Below are 20,979 nucleotides of genomic sequence, written 5' to 3'. Positions count from 1 at the left end.
TCTCTTCTTTCCTTGGTGAATCTTGCTAATGGTCTATCAATTTTACTTATCTTTTCAAAGAACAGGCTTTTTGTCTCATTTATCTTTGGTATTGTTGTTGTATCAATTTAATTTAGTTCTGCTCTGATCTTGGTTATTTCCTTTCTTCTGCTGGGTTTGAGTTTGGTTTGTTCTTGTTTCTCTAGTTCTTTGAGGTGTGACCTTAGATTGTCTGTTTGTGCTCTTTCAGACTTTGATGTAGGTGCTTAGGGCTATGAACTATCCTCTTAGCACTGCCTTTTCTGTATTCCAGAGGTTTTGATAGGTTGTGTCATTATTGTCATTCAGTTTGAAGAATTTTTTAAATTTCCATTTTGATTTTGTTTTTGACCCAATGCTCATTCAGGAGCAAGTTGTTTAATTTCCATGTATTTGCACAGTTTTATTCCACTGTGGTCTCAGAGAGTACTTGATATCATTTTAATTTTCTTAAATTTATTAAGGCTCATTTTATGGTCTATCATATAGTCTATCTTGGAGAAAGTTTCATACACTGTTGAATAGAATGTGTATTCTGCAGTTGTTGGATAAAATGTTTTGTATGTATCTGTTAAGTCCATTTGTTCCAAGGCATAGTTTAAATCCATTGCTTCTTTGTTGACTTTCTGTCTTGATGACCTGTCTAGTGCTGTTAGTGGAGCATTGAAGTCCCCCACTATTATTGTGTTGCTGTCTATCTCATTTCTTAGGTCTATTATGAATTGTTTTATAAATTTGGGACTTCCAGTGTTAAGTGCATATATGTTTAGGATTGTGATATTTTCCTGTTGGACAAAGCCTTTTACAATTATATACTGTCCCTTTTTGTCTCTTTTAACTGCTGTGGCTTTACAGTTTGTTTTGGGCTGGATGCAGTGACTCACGCCTGTAATCCCAGCACTTTGGGAGGCCAAGGCAGGTGGATCATGATGTCAGGAGTTCAAGACCAGCCTGACCAACATGGTGAAACCTGGTCTGTACTAAAAATACAAAAATCAGCCAGGCGTGGTGGTGCATGCCTGTAATCTCAGCTACTCAGGAGGCTGAGGCAGGAGAATCACTTGAACCTGGGTGGCAAAGGTTGCAGTGAGCCGAGATCACACCATTGCACTCCAGCCTGGGTCTCAGAAGGAGACTCTGTCTCAAAGAAAAAAAAAAATTGTTTTGTTGGATATAAAACTAGCTACTCCTGCTCACTTTGGGTGTTCATTTGCATGAAACGCCTTTTCCCACCCCTTTACTTCAAGTTTATGTGAGTCTTTATGTGTTAGGTGAGTCTCCTGAAGGCAGCAGATGGTTGGTGAGTTCTTATCCATTCTGCGGTTCTGTATCTTTTAAGTGGGGCATTTAGGCCATTTACATTGTTAGTATTGAAATGTGGTGTACCGTTGCATTCATCATGCTCTTTGTTGCATGTGTACTTTGTTTTATGTTTTTGCTTTTTAACTTGTAGTTTTGTTTTATAGGTCCTATGTGATTTATGCTTTAAAGAGGTTCTCTTTTGATGTGTCTCCAGCATTTACTTCAAGATTTAGAGCTCCTTTTAGCAGTTCTTGTAGTGGTAGCTTGGTAATGGCAAATTCTCTCAGCATTTGTTTGTCTGAAAACGACTGTATCTTTCCTTCATAAGTGATGCTTAGTTTCACCGGATACAAAATTCTTGGTTGGTAATTGTTTTGTTTGAGGAGGCTGAAGATAGGTCCCCAGTCCCTTCTAGGTTTTAGGGTTTCTGCTGAGAAATATGCTGTTAATCTAATAGGTTTTCCTTTATAGGTTAGCTGGTTGCTGTCTCAGTTCTTAAGACTTTTTCTTTCATCTTAACTTTGGATTATCTGATGACAATGTGCTTAGGTGAGGATCTGCTTGTGATGAATTTCCCAGGTGTTCTTTGTGCTTCTTGTATTTGGCTATCTAGGTCTCTTACAAGGCCAGGGAAGTTTTCCTCAATGACTCCCCCACATACATTTTCCAGACTTTTAGAATTTTCTTCTTCCACAAGTACACCAATTATTATTAAGTTTGGTCATTTAACATAATCCCAGACTTCTTGGAGGCTTTGCTCATATTTTCTTATTTGTTCATATTTTCTTATTCTTTGTTCTTTTTTTCTTATTTATTTATTTATTTATTTTTAGTGAGACGAAGTCTCGCTCTGTCACCCAGGCTGGAGTGCAGTGGCTGGATCTCAGCTCACTGCAAGCTCCGCCTCCCGGGTTTACACCATTCTCCTGCCTCAGCCTCCCGAGTAGCTGGGACTACAGGTGCCTGCCACCTCACCCGGCTAGTTTTTTGTATTTTTTTAGTAGAGACAGGGTTTCACCATGTTAGCCAGGATGCTCTCGATCTCCTGACCTCATGATCTGCCCGTCTCGGCCTCCCAAAGTGCTGGGATTACAGGCTTGAGCCACCGCGCCCGGCCTTTAATTTATTTTTTATTATACTTTAAGTTCTAGGGCACATGCGCACAACGTGCAGGTTTGTTACTTTTTTCTTTGTCTTTGTTGGATTGGATTAATTTGAAGACCTTGTCTTCGAGTTCTGAATTTCTTTCTTTCTTTTTCTTTTTTTTTTTTTTTTTGAGATGGAGTCTCGCTCTGTAGCCCAGGCTGGAGTGCAGTGGCTGGATCTCAGCTCACTGCAAGCTCCGCCTCCCGAGTTTACGCCATTCTCCTGCTTCAGCCCCCCGAGTAGCTGGGACTACAGGCGCCCGCCACCTCGCCCGGTTAGTTTTTTGTGTGTGTGTATTTTTTAGTAGCGACAGGGTTTCACCGTGTTAGCCAGGGTGGTCTCGATCTCCTGATCTCATGATCTGCCCGTCTCGGCCTCCCAAAGTGCTGGGATTACAGGCTTGAACCACCGCGCCTGGCCTGAATTTCTTTCTTCTACTTGTTCAATTATATTGCTGAGACTTTCCAGAGCATTTTGCATTTTTAAAAGTGTCCAAAATTTCCTGATTTTTTTTTCTTTAAGCTATCTATTTCCATGATATCTCTCCCTTCACTTTTTTTTTTTTTTTTTTTGAGATGGAGTCTCACTCTGTCACCCAGGCTGCAGTGCAGTGGCGTGATCTCAGCTTACTGCAAGTTCCGCCTCCTGGGTTCATGCCATTCTCCTGCCTCAGCCTCCCGAGTAGCTGGAACTACAGGCACCCGCCACCACGCCTGGCTAATTTTTTTGTATTTTTAGTAGAGACAGGGTTTCACTGTGTTAACCAGGGTGGTCTAGATCTCCTGACCTCATGATCCGCCTGCCTTGGCCTCCCAAAGTGCTGGGGTTACAGGTGTGAGCCACTGCGCCCAGCCTCTCCCTTCACTTCTTGTACCAGTTTTTGGATTGCCTTGCATTGGGCTTTGCCTTTCTCTGGTCTACCCCTGAGTAGCTTAATAACTAACCTCCTGAATTCTTTTTCAGGTAAATCAGGGATTTCTTCTTGGTTTGGATCCATTGCTGGTGAACTAGTGTGTATTTTTGGGGGTGCTGAAGAACTTTGTTTTATCATATTACCAGGGTTGGTTTTCTGGTTCCTTCTCATTTGGGTAGGCTCTGTCAGAGGGAAGGTCTAGGGCTGAAGGCTGTTGTTCAGATTCTTCTGTCCCACGGGGTGTTCCCTTGATGTAGTACTCTCCCCCTTTTCTTATGGATGTGGCTTCCTGTGAGCCAAACTGCAGTGATTACTGTCTCTCTTCTGGGTCTAACCACCCAGAGTCTACCTGGCTCCGGGCTGGTACTGGGGACTGTCTGCAGAGTCCTGTGGTGTGAACCATCTATGGGTCTCTCAGCCATAGATACCAGTGCCTGTTCTGGTGGAGGCAGTCAAGGGTGCAACGGACTCTATGAGGGTCCTTAGCTTTGGTGGTTTAATGCTCTATATTTGTGCTGGTTGGCCTCCTGCTTGGAGGTGGTGCTTTCCAGAAAACATCAGCTGTGGTAGTGTGGAGAGGGAGCAGCAGTGGGCAGGGCCTTAGAAATCCTAAGATTATAGGATGTCTTCCACTTTGTCTTCCACTACCAGGGTGGGTAGGGAAGGACCATCAGGTGGGGGCAGGGCTAGGTATGCATGAGTTCAGATTCTCCTTAGGCGGGTCTTGCTGCAGTTGCTGTGGGGGATGGGGGTGAGATTCCCAGGTCACTGGAGTTGTGTACCTAGGAGGATTATGGCTGCCTTTGATGAGTCATGCAGGTTGCCAGGGAAGTTGGGGAAATACAGCAGTCACAGGCCTCACCCAGCTCCCACGCAAACTGAAGGGCCAGTCTCACTTCCACCGTGACCCCTTCCAACAGCCCCAAGTCTGTTTCCAGTCGGAGAGTGAGAGGGGCTTGAGAACTTGCCCGAGGCTATTTGCCTTCCAGAGTATTTAGGGTGTCTCCTGGGTCCTGCAGAAGCAACCCACTTCCTTCAGAGGGACTGTGGGTCCTCTCGGGATTGCTGGTTTGTTCTTGTAGTCAATCTGGAGCTCCATAGTCCTCCCTGCAGGACCCACAAGCACAACAAAGAGCAGCCTGCCAACCATCTTAATATTTGTGCGGATATCTCAGCCTCCTTTTAGTGCTCTTTTGGAAAACAAACACATTTGTGAATCTGCTAAAGGATGTGGACCTTATACTTGAAAACCCATATACTTTAACACACAACTTCGAGACATTCATACATCTATTAGAATCCATATATAGAACATCCTCAGAGGTCCATAGACCCAAAGTTTCCTTCTGGACCTCTGGTCTAGAAGGAAAAAAAAAGTTAACATTTACTGAGTATCTATTATATGCCAGACACTATTCCAGGTGTTAAATAGATTTTTCTCAATTAATCATGACAGCCCCATGGAGTAGGTACACTGTTCTCTATTTTACTGACAAGAAAACAGTAGCAGAGAAGGTCACTTGCTCCATCCAGGTAAACAGCCAGTAAATGACAGCACCAGGGAGCCCCTTCTCTAAGCTACTAAGTCACAGCTGTGAAATCAAAGACATGTAAGCAATTTAAAAAAAGATTGTATATGGTTACACACACCATAATCATAGCTTCTTTTTTGGGGGGTGGGGAAGCATGTGGATAATCTGCCTCTCCAGAGATCTGAGGAAGTAGAGATAATGTGGCACTGGTTGGTGGGGAGATACTTGGCTAAGTATCTCAGGCCCACCACTAATATTCATGGCACAACACAAAACAAAAGCTAGTCAGGCCCACCACTTGGCTTCCCAAGAATAGATCTGTGGCAGTGACAGTAGTCCTTGAACTTGAGTTCTTGACGGTGTAACTGAGATTAGTGCTGGGGTCCAAAATTTAAATTATCTCTAGGGGTTGGAATGTAATGCAATTGTGACACCAGGTTGGAATAAGGCATTTGGGCGGCAGGGGGCATGGTCAACTGGAGAGTACACGTCCTGTCTCAAGACATTCACATTTAAGAAAAACAACCCCCATGAGGGCCAAACAAAAGACATATTCAGACCAGGTGCAGTGGCCTGTAATCCCAGGACTTTGGGAGCCCCAGGCAGGCAGATCCCTTGAGCTCAGGAGTTTGAGACCAGCCTGGGCAACATTGTGAAACCCTGTCTCTACTAAAAATACAAAACCTAGCCAAGCGTGGTGGCGCAGGCCTGTAATCCCAGCTACTTAAGAGGCTGAGGCACGTGAATCACTTCAACTGGGGAGACAGAGGTTGCAGTGAGCTGAAATTGTACCACTGCACTCCAGCCTGGGCAAGAGAGCAAGACTCTGTCTCCAAAAAAAGATACACACACACACACACACACACACACACACACACACACACACACACACAAAAGACATATTCAGACATATTCAGCCCAGTGGGCCATCAGTTTGTGACCTGCGAATAGACCGTTCCCTTCCCACTCCAGGTTTTTCCCACGTCAAGAGTCAGGAATGCAGGGAATGCAGTCTGTGGGAAGGGGACACAAGCTGACCCACGTGACAATCAACGTTGTGATTTCCATTCCGTTAGAGCTATGCTTTTTACATGCTAACCAACCCAGCAGTAGGTCACTAGCAGAAAGGTCCAGACACCAGAGATGAAGAAACATCAGGAAGTAAATGATAGTACACAGGACGTACCTCATACATAGAGCGCATTCAAGGTCAGATGCGTCGAAAGATGCAAGTGGTAAACTGAGAGCAGGTTTGTCCCCCTGATCAGTGGGAGGATCTGTGATTTAGAAAGCAAGAAGTCAGCAGTGGAGTAACCTCGGTTTCATAGATAGTACTTCTGAGGCAAAAGAATCCAATGCGTTTTTCACTTTGCCACTCTCACCACCACCTCCCAGAGAGTTGATTTAGTGGACACCTGAGCCATTGAGAGTGGGACACTCAGAAGTAGGTTCTCAGAGGTTTCCAGCAGCCCCAACAGAAAGAGAAATGCAAGTCAAAGAATGTCCAGGAGCCCTGGGGACTTCATTCAAATGCAACAGGCACCTCTCTCAACAGCAGAAGCTACAGCAACTCAATGGATTGAGCCAGGCCTTCAAAGCTAAAACTGAATCTTGGCACTGCCAAACTCTCGTGGAAAGATAGCAAGCCACAGCTGCAGCTTCTCACATGCCTACCTATGGGAACACAGCTGGGAATGAGCAGGGTGAGGCCTGACCTCACTTTCCTCATCCTGCATTCCTAGAATGGGGATGAGGGTAGCGAGAGGTTGCCCTAGAAGGAAGTGGCATCCCCATGGGTATGGGATGCCATTAGTTGATACTGTGCTTGACCTAATGCCTTGGCGTTCCATTATATTAATAATTAGTATCAAACACTTACTACAGTGTGCTACGCACAGTGCATGCTCTCACAGAAGCCTCATAGGAATCTTTGAGGCCACACAGCTCATAAATGCCAAAGCTGGGTCACACACCCAGAGACTAAGGAGCCCCCGGACAGAGGTAAGTAACTTGTATATACTGGTGAGCCCAGGGATCTCCTCCAAGCTACCTTCTCCCTGGGTAGAGCCAGTACCTTGCTTGGAGGCTTTATTAGGCATCCCTGTGTCTTCTTGGGATTCAATTTGGCAATGTTTCCTTTTCTTTTCCTGGCATTTTCCAGTCTTGCTGGAAGCAGCTTTTGGAGAGGTAGCATCCCACTTCTCCTCCTCTTCTTCCTGGTCTTTCATGTGGTGCTGCTGACCATCCCCCTTCACTTTAGCTGGATCCATCAGACTGCTGCCATCTCCCCTGGCTGCTGCTTCCTCCTGACTAGAACAATGTGGGAGCTCCAGATTGTCCTGGATGAAGAAAGAGCCACATATCAGAATCTTCTTAGGACCAATATTGTCCTCTGATATTCTTACCCAGAGGGACAAAGGGAAACTATAGAGTCCTGATCCCCACCCCAATTGCAGAGTGAACACAGAGCTCAGCTGGGGGGCCGTCATAAGGTATTATTTCCTACTTCTTGTTCACACAGCATCTGCAACCAAGGCATGCCCAGCTTGGGTGGAGTTAGGGAACTTCCCTAGGCAAGGACAGGAAGGTATGTAGGAGGAGAGGCTCCTTGAGCAGGTCCAAAAAGGGGAAATGCCAGGGCTAGCAACAGTTCCCCTTCCCATCAAATCCTTCCCCAGTAACCACTTTAGCAAAACCAAGGCAGGCAGTGAGGGCAGATCCTGTCACTCAGTAGTTCCTCTGGCCCTCACTGCCATTCACGGCCGTCTGTGATCCCCAAACTCCAGCTCCAAAAGGACTTTTGGTAGGGCTTTGGCACAGGTCTGCTCACAGGCCTGCCAAGTTACCTCATGCTGCAGGGCTGTATGCTACGCTAGTCAAATGAACAAGGTACAAACTATTCCTTTTACTAGATTTGGGGTGAAAAGCATTAAAAAAAAAAAAAAAGACAAAATCACCTGGCAAAAAAAAAAAAAACAATGTCTCTAGGCTTTTAAAGAATATTTTCCCAGGAGATGGATATTTGAAAAAGGATTTAGAAATAAGTGCAATAACAACATGTTTATGCAGATTTACATGGAGAACCCCTCTCTAATCTAAACCCATAGTCCACAGGTCAAGATATTCATCTTGTTGTTTCCCTCTAACCCTACCAAAAGAAAACTGGTAGACAGGTGAAAAAGGGGCGCATACAGCTGGGAGAAAACGATGAGGTGAGGAGAAAAACAGTGTGTGTTTTCTGTCTCTAACTTGGGGAGTTGGGGTTTTCTCCAGCACAACAGCAGTACTACAACCTTGACTTTCGATGAACCGAAGGCATTGGCCACTCAGGAGTATACTGCTTTGCAAAGCAAAGTTTGGGTGGAAATCCAATCCTTGTTCCCCAGCTAGTTCACACTGGAAAGCCAAGGCTGCTATTTTTCTTCTTTTCAGATGGAGCTGCAATCAGAAGTCACTCCAGGCATTTGGGTTCAGTATTAGCATCCTCAATCATGTAATAGTGATCTTAATGATTGAAATCACTGGGGGTTCTCTGATTTCAGGAGCTCCTCTAAGTTCTGCTGTTTTTTAACAAAAGCGGGGCACACCTGCATTTCAGTCCTTTTTTGAGAGTCCAGGGCTTACACACAGAAGAACATGGGGCATGAATGGAGGGAAAACTGCCCCCTAAAGGTGCCCAGGCATTCAGTGCTAAACTCTCCCCTGGAGTCTGCGCTTCTGATCCTCAACTTCTGATCACTTACCCTCTGCCGGGAAAGCCAGGGCCTGGAGCCCATCTCTCTTGTGTTCTGTTTTCTGGTTTTCAAAGAAAGGTACAAATACCTGTCCTCCTCCCAGGTCCTTCAACTCAACATTCTTTCCAACATCTCTTTCCTCTTCTCTGTTACAAATATGTATTGGAAGCTTACTTATGTATAAGGCATAGTGCAAGAATATAAAATTACGTCCATTTGAGAATCAAACAGAGTTGTCTTTGCACAGGGTAAGTGCTGGCACTCAAAGGCCAGCAGTTTGAACAGACAAAAGCTCCAAAGGAGGGAGAAAGGAGGGATCCTCAGGCCCTCTTCCCAGACTCCTCCCCAAAGCCTATAAACCCACTCAAATTGTACGGCCCAGGGGCAGTGAGCCAATTCCTTTCTAGTTCTGTCAAATCTCTCTTGGCTGGATCTAACCAAGAACTGAAAAAAAAAAATGTATCCTAGCACTTTGGAAGGCCAAGGCGGGAGGATCACTTGAGGCCAGGAGTTTGAGACCAGCCTAGGCAAAAATGGTGAAACCCCGTCTCTACCAAAAAACAACAACAACAACAACAACAAAAAAAAAAAAAAACAGCCAGGCATGGTGGCTCATGCCTGTAGTCCCAGCTACTCGGGAGGCTGAGGTGGGAGGATCTCTTGAGGCCAGGAGTCTGAGGCTGCAGTGAGCCATGATCATATGACTGCCCTCCAGCCTGGGTGACAGAAAGACACCCTGTCTCAAAATTTTTTTTCAACGTAATGAATAATTCTGGGACCATGCCTGAAATTCACAACTGCATCTTTAAGAGGTTCTTTGCAAAGAACAGAACCACTAGTGACTCAATTTCTTCTTTCTCAGGAACCAAAATAGGAGAGGGAGGGCTCACTCCCCATGTTTGCCCACAAAACAGCCAAACGAAGTGTCACGAGCGAGCTGGGTGAGTTGAGTTTTACCTGTAACAACCTTGGCAGATTATGGCTGGTAACTTCAGTAGTCATTGACTCTACGTTTTCCTTTAATCTAGGGTGAGGTGCCAACAGCTTCAGGATATCGGGAGAATGTTCCTGAGAATCCCCCGGGACTGATGGTGAAAAGAAACTAAGGAGAAGCTGTGACATAAAACAGAAGACTTCACTACTTAAGTTTCTACAGGTGCCCAGGTGAAGGGGAGAAGGGCGGGGGTGAGGGAGCCAGCTTTTAGGGCAGAACTCCAGGGAGGAAGCCTTGGACCAGTGTCCCCAACACACCACACTGGGGCAGGGGTCCTCGCTTCAGCAGCCATCAGAATCAACTGAGGAACTTATGAAAAATCTAGGTCTCTACTTTCTACTACCATCTCCCCCAGGTCTGAAGTGTGGCCGAGGAATCTGGATTTTGAGAAGGCACTACAGATGCCTCTGTTGCCTAGCCAAGGTTAAGAGCCACGATGCTGGTGCTAACACTCCGCAGAAATATCTGCAGTGGGATTTTAAAACTCATCTAGGAGGAAAGAGACAGAGAGGTGAAGTCAGGAGAGAAACCTCAGTTGGAGAACTTGAAGTTCATAATACCTCAGTGAGTAGAAGTCTACAAATGTCTTCTAGGATCCTCACTGTTTCTTTTCTCCATCATCCATTTTGCTTCCTCCTCTCCCCACCATCACCCCTGGATCTTTAATCCCTTCAAAGCTGGGAACCTGAGCAGTTAACCGTTAGGAAAAACAGAACACCAGCTTCCTCCCTCTTCTCCCAGCCTTGCCTCCCCTATTCTGGCCTTTGCCTCCCAGAGGATGTTAGGTTAAGTTAAAGTACTAGGTGCAAGGAGGTTCCAGTCTCTTGCTCTTTTCCCTTGCAATTGGATAAGCTGGGAGGGTAGATGTGCGTTCTAATGTAGCTTGCACCATTCACTGTCCACATTCTTGCCCCAAGTTTCCCCTGTACCGGCAAGGATTGTGTGAGTGTGTGTGTGTGTGTCTGTGTGTGTGTGTGTGTGTATGTGTGTTTCCATATACTGAAACATGTAACACAAGGAGAGCAGGTGACTTTGCTTCTAAAACCTACTCCAGTGCTTATCACCCAGCAGCTCCTGCAGTATTTGGAGACCCACTAAGGGATGCTCCAGTCCTGTGCTGAGGATACATAGTTAGGGTATTAATTCATCAGTGAAATTTGACAGAGCACCAAACTCCAGTTTGATTCATTCTCTGGCCTCCAGCAGTCTCTTCATGATGTTCCTTCAGATGCCAGCACTTGCCATGAAGCCAAACCCTGCTCAGCCTTCAAAGCTCAGCTCAAGTGCTACCTTCTCTCACTATTCCAGTCCTGTCCTATGCAGTAGAGAGTACACCATAATATAGCATCTTGAACACCACGTTGTTATCCTAGAAATGTGTCACAGATGTAAGCCTTTCTCTCCCGCCAGATGGCCAGCTTCTAGAGGGCACATAACAGATACCCAATAAATACTCATCCTACGGGATGGAATTGAATTAAGACACTTATCCACCCCAGGGCCCAGGGAGAGGCCTCGCATTCAGGCCCAAAGTCCTCAGATTGATCCTTATGTTTCCTTTCAGCTCTGAGAAACCCACTTTCCAGTTATGAGTTGGCAAAGGAGTTAAATGGGGAGGTACTCACAGCACCCTGGGCCATAAATGCCAGCTTTCAGAGGTCCCTCTTCCACAGGAGCCAAGGTTGGCCCTCTGAAGCCCTAATGAGTGACCCAACAGGACCAAGCCAGTTCTGAGGAGGCAGTATCCTTGGACTTCTCCCAAAAAGAGCATAATATTCTTCAATGGCAGCCACACAACATCACAAGGTACAAGGATGAAAGGGCAGAGGGTGGTGGGAAGGAAAAGGGAGAAATCAAAGGAAACAAAGCAGAAATAACAACAGCAGTTCCCTTCTTCATTTTACTACTTGCGATCTCTCTCTGTGCCTTCTCAATGGCATTGGAAAACAAAGGTTAGGGTCAATTCTCAGTGAGAATGATCACTCCACATGAATGAAAGTCAACTACACTTCAGCCTCAGCCTTAGAAAGGCCCAAATAGGTCAAGAAGGAGGAAAAAGAATCTGCAGTAAAAACAAACATTAAAAAGAAACACAAGCCTGTGAGTTCAAAGGCAGCTTATTAATGTCAACTCAACCTGCATCATCTCTGTCAAATCTTTAGCCCTAAAACTGGAATGATCTAGTAAATAAACACAACTGAGGACTCTCGACGTTCTTAATCGCTGCCATGGCCTCATCACACTCAGTGGAAATTCGCCTCTAAATTCTTGCCCTCACTTCAGAACTCTGTAACACTCATCATGGGCATACACTCGCTTGCATCATCTGGCATTTATGTTAACAAATGCAAGACTGTAAATTCCTTGAAGACTAAAACTGTGACTTACACCTCTTTGGGTCTCCAGAGCTTCACACAATGCCTTGCCTCAAACCATTAGGCAGCTGTGGAAATGACAACAGTTTGTCTATGAAAGCAGACTGGAGAGACAGGTCAGCCCAACTGATGACACCAAAAACATCTCAGGCCAACTGGGAAATGGACAAACAGGAGTCAAGAAACCATTCCTCCTTGGGTCTAAGACCTGCCTCTGTTGGCCTTTGCACGCTCTGTTCCCAAAGACAAGTTGCTTCTAACTGCCTTTGTTCATCACGGAACTGGAAAGTTCCATTGCTACTATTGACCCAGCATCACCAGTGAGTGCTGAGGCTGTGGCCATGTCCTCATGGGAAGCAGGATGGCAGAGCAGCTAAGATGCCAGGCTTTGGAAGCAGATAGACTTGGGTTTGAATACTTTCCCACCAATCACCAGCTGCATGACCTTGGGAAAGTCAGCAAGCCCGAGCTTCATCTGTCTCATCTGTAACCTGAGGATAAATAACCAAACCTAGCTTCAGGAATGTAGTGGGGTTTAAATAATCTACTCTACATAAAATGCCTAGCACAGTGTCTAATGTAGAAGAAATTCTCAACAAATGTTAGCTATTATTATTATCATTACATCATGGACTACACTTAAGATTTGGAGAAGGGTCCACAGCTTGAAGCAATTCTCCCCGAACCATGCTCCTCTCAAGCACACCTTTTTCACATACTCAAACCAATTCAAAGCAACTTCCCAGAAAGGAGATCCTTTGTGAGAGACAGAAATCCAGGGCCAGTTCCCTTAGGTTCATCGATTTTGCTAACCATTCCTTTCTAGAGCCTTCAGAAACCAGTTCTGTCTCTTGCTCAATTTCTTTATCCAATTCTCTGCCAAACCACACTGGGACAGAAACCGTAAGGCTCGGCAGTGAATAGCGGGTGGGGCACAAGGAGAGCAGAGATAACCTCCGACTGTCAGAATCCAACTCACAGGCCAATTACCCAGACACCAGCAGAGTAAACTGTAAAACAATAAACAACAAAGTCCACGAATTGAAGATGCCTGAGCCTTCACTCATGCTCTCGGTATTTCACACCATTTTTCTTTTATAACTACCACATTCTCCTGGGACCCAGGAGTTGGAATGACTGTTTGCATTCCATTGTAACGGTCTCTGACTAGCATTTGTGAGGCAGTGTGTTTTATTTTTAGCAAAGGAGCTGAAGGTTGGAGTTCTGTGTATGGTGATAGGAGAGGTGGGGACCACCAACGTCCCTTCCCAGGGGCTGGTTATCATGTGTGGATGGTGAAAACTGTGATTCAGCCAAAGAAAAGTTATGTAACAGTAGGTAGCCCCACACCCTGGATCTCTCATCAACAGCCAGAATGTCCTCAGTGAGCCTCAATCCCCATGTTAATGTACTTGATTTTGGTTTTTCTCCCACTGACAATCCAGACCCTGAGTCAAAGAAGCAAGAACATTCCTCACAGGCTCCTACAAAAATGTAGGAACTGCCCAATCTGATCACACACACCAGAAGGACGGTGTTTCTGGGCAATCAATTAGCACTCCCTTCTCCCTTTTGTCCCCTTAACCCAGGGAACCACCCACTCAGGACCCCAAATGCCAGGGAGGACAGCACCCTCACTCCCCTTCCTAGAGAAGACAGAGAGGTGAGGGTCCAATAGGCAGCTGGACCTGATGTCATTTCAACTCACTCTTTGGGCTTCACATCTTGCTCTCTTGTTCTTTCCATCAAGGGATACACAGTAGAGAAACTCCCTTAGTGCCTCCTCCACCTTGCCTAGGGTGGCTAAGGCTTGGGCTTTTCTGAAATGTGCCTGGAAGGAAACATTAGCATTCAATCCCATTTTATTCAGCCTATTAACACTACTGCTCTAACAATAACTAACCCAGAGCACTCTCTGTTGTGTAAAACATTTTAAAAGGACTCTCTTATCTACAGCCCTAAAATGTAGGCAACTGTTCTAATGCCATTATAAAGAAGACAAAACTGAAACCCAAAAACTTTAACTTGCCCAATGTAACACAGCTGGTAAATTGTGGAATCGGTTTGAACCTGGGACTGACTGATACCAAAGCCTGTATTCTTAACCACTCTGCCACACTACCTTGTCTGTGCCCCACCATTGTACGGAGTGACCATCAAATGTAGCAAGAACCCCTATTTGACCACATGCTAACCTGCTTTCAGGGCCTGCCCAGCTATGCCTTCATTTGAACTAGTCTCTCAAGTAAAGAACTAGTCCTCAGTAGTGGCTTGAAAGAGCACCTAAACTAACTGATCAATTTTCAGAAGAAGCCCGGGAGAAGGGATCTGACCTACCCAAGACCTCAAAGGTAGCTAATGGCAAAGCTGGAACTAGAACTGCAGTCTCAGGACTCCCAGGATGCTCTTCTCCACAAAGCAGACTGCCCTTCAGAGGGCTAACCAGGGGCTGAGCAGATGCTTACTCTCCTAGGGGCTTGGATCACTGCTGCTCCCTCACCACATACTTTAAAAAGTATGAAGAAGTTTATGGTTCCTCAGGGCCCAAGCCCAACTGCTCTGGGAAAGACACTCTAGGGAGAGCAGAGAAACATCCTGGGAAAGAAGGAAGAAAAAATCGTAGTTGGGGGAGAGGGCTGCCCTCTGTGTGTGTCTTGAGACAGGTGGACACTAGCAACTTGGCTTGAAGAGCATTTCACTTGAGTCATCTAGGACGTCCCTCCACCCAGTGGCCTGCTCCCTTGCCTCCTCCATTGGCAGCACTAAGCCTAACTTAGTGAATGAAGTGATCCAGGTTGTGGCTGATGGATACTCCCCTGCCTTCCTTTCTAACATGCCTCTTTGCAGGCCCCAGAGCCCTCAGGCTATGGCCTGGCTGCAGGGGCTGCCCTGAAGCTGCCTTCTTGAGCAGTGGCCCCTGCTCCAAACCTCTCGAGGACCTTTCTGCATTCCCCCAGCTCCTTCTGAAGCCTTGTCTTGGCTGATACATGGATGTTGATGGCCTCCCTTGTTGCTTCTCCCAGCAGTGTTTACCAAGGACCTTTGGGAAAGGCTTGCATGACATCACAGGGCAGCTAGAGGGGAGAAGTGTTGGGAGACTGGAAAGGCCTCTGTGTGATCCCACTAATCATATCAAGTAGCAATCCATATACTCTTTTTTTTTTTTTTTTGAGACAGAATCTTGCTCTGTCACCCAGGCTGGAGTGCAGTGGTGGATCTCGGCTCACTACAACCTCCGCCTCTTGGGTTCAAGCGATTCTCCTGCCTCAGCCTCCTGAGTAGCTGGGACTACATGCATGCGTCACCATGCCCGGCTAATTTTTGTATTTTTAGTAGAGATGGGGTTTTACCATGTTGGCCAGGCTGGTCTCAAACTCCTAACCTCAAGTTATCCACCTGCCTCAGCCTCCCAAAGTGCTGGGATTACAGGCGTGAGCCACCGCGCCTGGCCAACCCATAAACTCTACCTGCTCAGGGCAACCAGCTCACACCACTGAGAGCTGTATCACCTGCAGGATGTGCAGAGTACCACACACTCTGTCTGGATGGCTGGAATAGAGAATAGGGCTGCCAGATTAAACCCCTACACTTGGGGCATTTTACACAGAAATGTTGGGAAATATGCAAATCAGGGTGGGAGGTGGTTTTGAATTATATGCATCACTTCCAGTCTTCTCTTAACCCCCAAGACAATAAATTATCTCATCACTGCCCCCACCTATCACTTCATCACTATGGGGAAATGAAACTCCTATTTAATACTTTCATCAACTCTTCCGTCACTGGGGAAGTCACTTTTCCCATTTCACACCCAAAATGCTTCATTGCTTCTCACAGTTCTGCTTCTCACCACACTATCAAGGTTCTTAGCCGTAAGATCTAGGCTTAGGGTGGAGGTGGAAAGAGCTGCAAGTCCTCTTACTCCTAGGCAGCTCCCTGACTTGCACTACTGGGAGGCTGAAAGTGCCCCCACTAAAGCTCCTTTGGGTTAAGACACTGGTGCCTTGTATTAAACACTAAATGTGTTCCTTGGGGAAAAAAAAAACATACTAATTCATCATCACTCATGAAAACCTTCTCAGGAAAGAACATACAATATTCAACTGACATTCATGGCAGAGTACACAGGTCCACATGCTTTATCTGGTTTCCAGATCCAAAAAAGTTCTGATAATCCATTGTTTTCATAAACTCGACATCAAAATTCATTAGATGGCAAAACCTGACCTCAACTGATATAAAGTGTTTAAAAATATTTAGCCCACTGAGTGTGAATTTTCACAGAATCTGCTGGATAGTGTGTTTGATTACAGGAAGCTATCCAGAGCTCACTGAGACCTAATATATGGTCCTTGCAAAATATAAAACATGCTGGATTCTGAACACTTCTGATCTTATAAGATTCAGATAAGGGATCATGGACTTGAACTTGGATACATTGGTTTTCTGAGGAAGGCATCCTTGGGTTGTGTAGAGAGCGAGCATTGCACCCAGCAATCTTTATAGCTTGCAGAATGTCCTCTTGGCCACGTTCACTTTTGACCCTCACTGCATCATTGCGAGGCAGTCAGGGCAGATACCAATAGCTTCATTTTGCAAACAAGGATACTTGGGGTTCAGAGAGTGAAGTCACCTCCCCATGGTTTCCAAGTAGTAGAGCACAGGCTCAAATCTAATCTTCTAAACAAAGTACTGACATATGGCTGAGGGCCAGTCCTGAAGCCAGGCAAAGATACGGAAAGTGACACTTTGCATCCTGGCATCCTGAGAGGTGTCCAGGCTGTTTTTCTTCTCACCCCCCATCTGACCTAAATCCTTGGGGACACTGGCAGGCTGACTGACTATATTAAGGACTTGAAATGGCACAACCATTGTGTGAGTGTGAGGATCCCTTCAGAGAAAACTGGTTAAGCTGCCAAGGAGCCTGGCTATCAGTAGAGGTTCAGGAGCACCAGGCCAGCAACACCACTCTCACCTTCCTCTTTCTAATGTCCCTGGAAAATGATGATAATGATGGCGATAGAAAACATTTATGTAGGCCGGACACGGTGGCTCACGCCTGTAATCCCAGCACTTTGGGAGACTGAGGCAGGTGGATTGCTTGAGGCCAGGAGTTTGAGACCAGCCAACATGGCAAAACCCCGTCTCTACTAAAAATACAAAAATTAGCCGGGCATGGTGGCACACGCCTATGATCCCAGCTACTCGGGAGGCTGAGGTGGGAGACTCACTTGAACCTGGGAGATGGAGGTTGCAGTGAGCTGAGATCACGCCACTGCACTCCAGTGTGGGAGGCAGAATAAGACTCCGTCTCAATAAAAAAAAAAAAAAAAAAAAAAAGCCAGCGCAGTGGCTCACACCTGTAATCCCAGCACTTTGGGAAGCCGAGGCGGGCAGATCACACAGTCAGGAGATCGAGATCATCCTGGCTAACATGGTGAAAACCTGTCTCTACTAAAAAAATACAAAAAAATTAGCCAGGCACGGTGGCGGGCACCTGTAGTCCCAGCTACTCGGGAGGCTGAGGTAGGAGAATGGCGTGAACCTGGGAGGAGGAGGTTGCAGTGAGCCGAGATCGTGCCATTGCGCTCCAGCCTGGTCATGAGAGGGAGACTCCATCTCAAAAAAAAAGAAAACAGAGAGAGAGAGAAAGAGAAGAGAGAAAGAGAGAAAGAGAGAAAGAGAGAAAGAGAAAGAAAGAAAGAAAGAAAGAAAGAAAGAAAGAAAGAAAGAAAGAAAGAAAACGTTTATATAGTGCTACATGCCAGACACTGTTCTAAGCACCTTACATTATTAGCTTATGTAATCCTCACAACAGCCCTATTTAGTAGCTGCTTTGAATATCCCCCATTTTACAGATGAGGTGATGATAAACTACTGGGAAGTTAAGTCATTTGTCCAAGGCCACGAAGGTCATAAAAGTAGCAGTTGGGACACAAACCCAGGCAGTCTGGCTCCCAAGTGCATATTCTAGAGAGTCACTGTGCCCAGGCTGTTCTGAAGGTCATCAGTTGAAGACTGAATTGGGGAAGAATCCAGTTCCTTTGCAGACCTGAGTCACCCTTTGCCCAGGGATCTTTACCCTGGCTCTTTTGCAAAGCCTTCTTCCTGTTCTGCTTGAGCTCTAGAGCCCCTACGCTCCAGGGAGGCAGCCCTTCCTGCCAATTCCTGTCTACAGTACAACCCCTTCCCACCTCTCCCATCCCACACTCACCTTAAAACCCATTGGGCGGAGCTTACATGCTATTTCTGCATCATGCAGTGCGTTCTCATGAGACTCCAAGGTGAAATAAATCTGAGACCGATTGCTATAAAGCAAGTGGTCATTCGGAGCTGCGAAAATAAGAAAGAAAAACCCTTATTAACAGCCCCCAGTGCAAGCAGGTGTTAAGTCCTGTATGAGTATGGATCTTGAGAAATGACAAGTTTTCTAGGACTTTTCTACTGGAGATCAAAAGGGTTAGGCTCTATTTCTAGTCCTAATATTGTCCTGCTTTCTACACCCCCAGCCAGTCTGGGCCTGAGGTTCCCCAGCTGCAAAGTCATTTTTGCCCCCGCTCACAAGCAGTTCATTAGAGGCCCCGTGGTGTCAGTGATGCATTAGACACTTTGACATAGATGAGATGTGGCTACACACAGCTAGGGCCTGGCAGCCTGGTTTATGAGTACAGTATTACCAACAAGAAAACAGGCCAGGTAGGAAGGAGAGAGAGGTGGGCAGATGTGACCCCTATCTGAACCACCAAGAAGACAAATCCAAGTTAGTTTTCCAGGTGGCAATGACTGATGACATTAACAACATCTTAGTCTACAAAGCCCAGCACATATGAAGATTCCCTGAAGAAAATGGAAATACATTTACATGGTCCCATCCTCTCATTTCACATGGTCAAATGTAAATGAACTTGGACAAGGTTTCTGGGAATAAGGTGAGGCTGGCTCTCACCAAAAACTCCGAATTACTAGATGTCAGAGCTGGACAGGCTATTAGAGATTATCTGGCTCAATCAACCCATTCTTCAGATGGGGAAAATCAAGCCCAGAGAAGGGAAGGCATCTTCTCAAGGTCACACAGCTAGCTGGGCAGTCACTGATAACTGGTCAGACTTCGAAGCTTTGAAGCTGGGATGTGGGGAGCAGGTAGGTTCCTTTTACTGAAGGTGTGTACAGTACTTGGAATAATGCGGACACAATGGCCATCTTCCAGAACAGAGAGCCTCCTTTCCTCTTAGAAGGGTAAAGCTGGCCTTGACATTTTCACCCTGACTTCTCTAAGGGGATTAACAAAGACGCAAGGAAGAACCTCCAGGGGAATGTGGTGGCAATAGGAGGGTGAGGGCAGGAAGGGACTTTCCTGGCCCTTGGGGGGTGGCTAAGAGGTATGAAACCTGCCTTAGAGATCTGGAGTTAAGTGGCCTCCACCTGCCTCATTCCTATTGCCCTGCTCTTCCCCAAGATCTGGGCTCTAGCTTCCTCTGTGGCAACAGGCTTTGATGGTTTTTTCCCCAGGGGTGTGCTGAGGGCTTGCTTGGGTGCCCATTACTTGCTCTTAAGACATTAGCAAATTGTTTACAGTCTTTTCTGTCTTTCCTCTTCTGCAGCACACTCCAGCCTGGTGGCAGCTCACAGTCCGCCTTGCTTGTGCACAGACAGGAGCTAGAGGGGTCCCCTTCTCTAGCTGCCAGCTTTGCCCTGTCCGTCCTCATTCCTCCTCCTCCTCCTCTCCCCATTACCTGTTGCAAGCTTGAGTGGAGATTCAACACGTGGAGACTCCGGCCCACACCCCTCCTCCACTCCAGAGTCAGGTCCAGGACACCCTCGGATCCCAGGGCCCTGCCTGCCCAGCCCTGCTGCCTCCTCCCCGGCATGCTTCGCCAGACACCGCGCCCCGCGACCGAGCTCCTGGCAGACTGCCCGAGCTGGGCAACACCGGCTGGCGGCTCAGCTGCCACTTCCTGGGTCCAGGCACGGTGGCTCGGAGAGAGCGTCTCCCTGGTGAAATTCGGGTGCCCTAGTCTAGCTGGATATGTGGGACTGCCCACGTTGCCCTTGAAGCTGCAAAGCCCACCCAACCCTCCCAGGTGGCACTGGAAAGCGGGACAGAGGCGTGACCCATTCGTAGCCAGCCCACGGTCCCCGGGGATCCCCAAGCAGTTGCCGGGCCCGGCCTCCCGCCGGGCTGGCCAGGTTAAAGGGGTTCAAGGCGAGGGCACAGGCTACGGGTTGGCGGGGCGGGCGGGGAGAGGGGACATCTATTTCAGCCGAGGATCGTGTGATAGGAAGCGGTGACAATGAGTCACAGGGCAGCGGGGCGCAAGCGCTCCCCCTCCCCCCGCACACGCTCGTGGGATGGTTTCCGAAGCGAGCGTGGTGGCCCACTTCAGTTACCTCAGCGGTTACACAATCCCGCCCGCTCGCGCGGGGGAGGGGCGCCCGACCCGGGCCGCTCGCGGCCCTTATGCAACCAGTGCTCTCCTGACCTAATTCCACGCCGGACCCACCCCACAGGGAGCCGCGGCCCCGGAAGGGGCAACACCCGGTGTCGCGAGCGGTGGACGCAGGCGCCGACCGGACATCTCGGGCTGGCTACAGCCCGGAGGACCAGGCGCGAGTGCGAGGAGCGCGCGAAGTTCCTCTCCTCGCTGGGAAGGTGCGAGCAGGTGTAAGAGGAGGCCAGGAGTGCAGCGGGAGAAGGAGAGTCAGAAAAACAGAGACAGTGACACCGAGCAAGAAACAGTGACAAAGATGCAAAGAGACGGAGAAAAAGAACCAAAAGCAAAGAATGGGGGCTGAGAAACAGGAACACAAAAGCTAACAGAAGTAGTAGGAAAAGACAAAAAGCAACGGAGATCAACACAAACACAGTGAAAGACAGCTAAAGCAGTGAAAACAGGACAAACTCAGAGACCCAGTCCCAGAACCACCCCTCCCCCACCCCGGCCACAGTCCATAGGTCCCCCGCCCC

General features: G+C 47.2%; 1 protein-coding gene across 2 annotated transcripts in view; it reads right to left on the bottom strand.

Annotated features, from left to right (window-relative positions):
* Window positions 1–20,979, bottom strand: part of LONRF3 (LON peptidase N-terminal domain and ring finger 3) — a 51,009-nt gene that overhangs the window by 27,950 nt on the left and 2,080 nt on the right. The window contains exons 3-7 of one of the 2 annotated variants that reach the window (XM_077989516.1): window positions 18,229–18,347; window positions 13,723–13,845; window positions 9,603–9,758; window positions 6,986–7,250; window positions 6,098–6,188 (exon numbers count right to left, since the gene is read on the bottom strand). In XM_077989516.1, coding sequence (XP_077845642.1) covers window positions 6,098–6,188; window positions 6,986–7,250; window positions 9,603–9,758; window positions 13,723–13,845; window positions 18,229–18,347 — 754 coding nt within the window. The remainder of the gene's footprint in view (window positions 1–6,097; window positions 6,189–6,985; window positions 7,251–9,602; window positions 9,759–13,722; window positions 13,846–18,228; window positions 18,348–20,979) is intronic. The other variant, XM_077989515.1, reaches the window with a different exon arrangement.

This window comes from Macaca mulatta, chromosome X (assembly GCF_049350105.2).
Source record: "Macaca mulatta isolate MMU2019108-1 chromosome X, T2T-MMU8v2.0, whole genome shotgun sequence".
NCBI classification, from domain to species: domain Eukaryota; kingdom Metazoa; phylum Chordata; class Mammalia; order Primates; family Cercopithecidae; genus Macaca; species Macaca mulatta.
The sequence above is the reverse complement of the archived record's forward strand: the minus strand, read 5'-3'. Positions and strand labels throughout refer to the sequence as shown.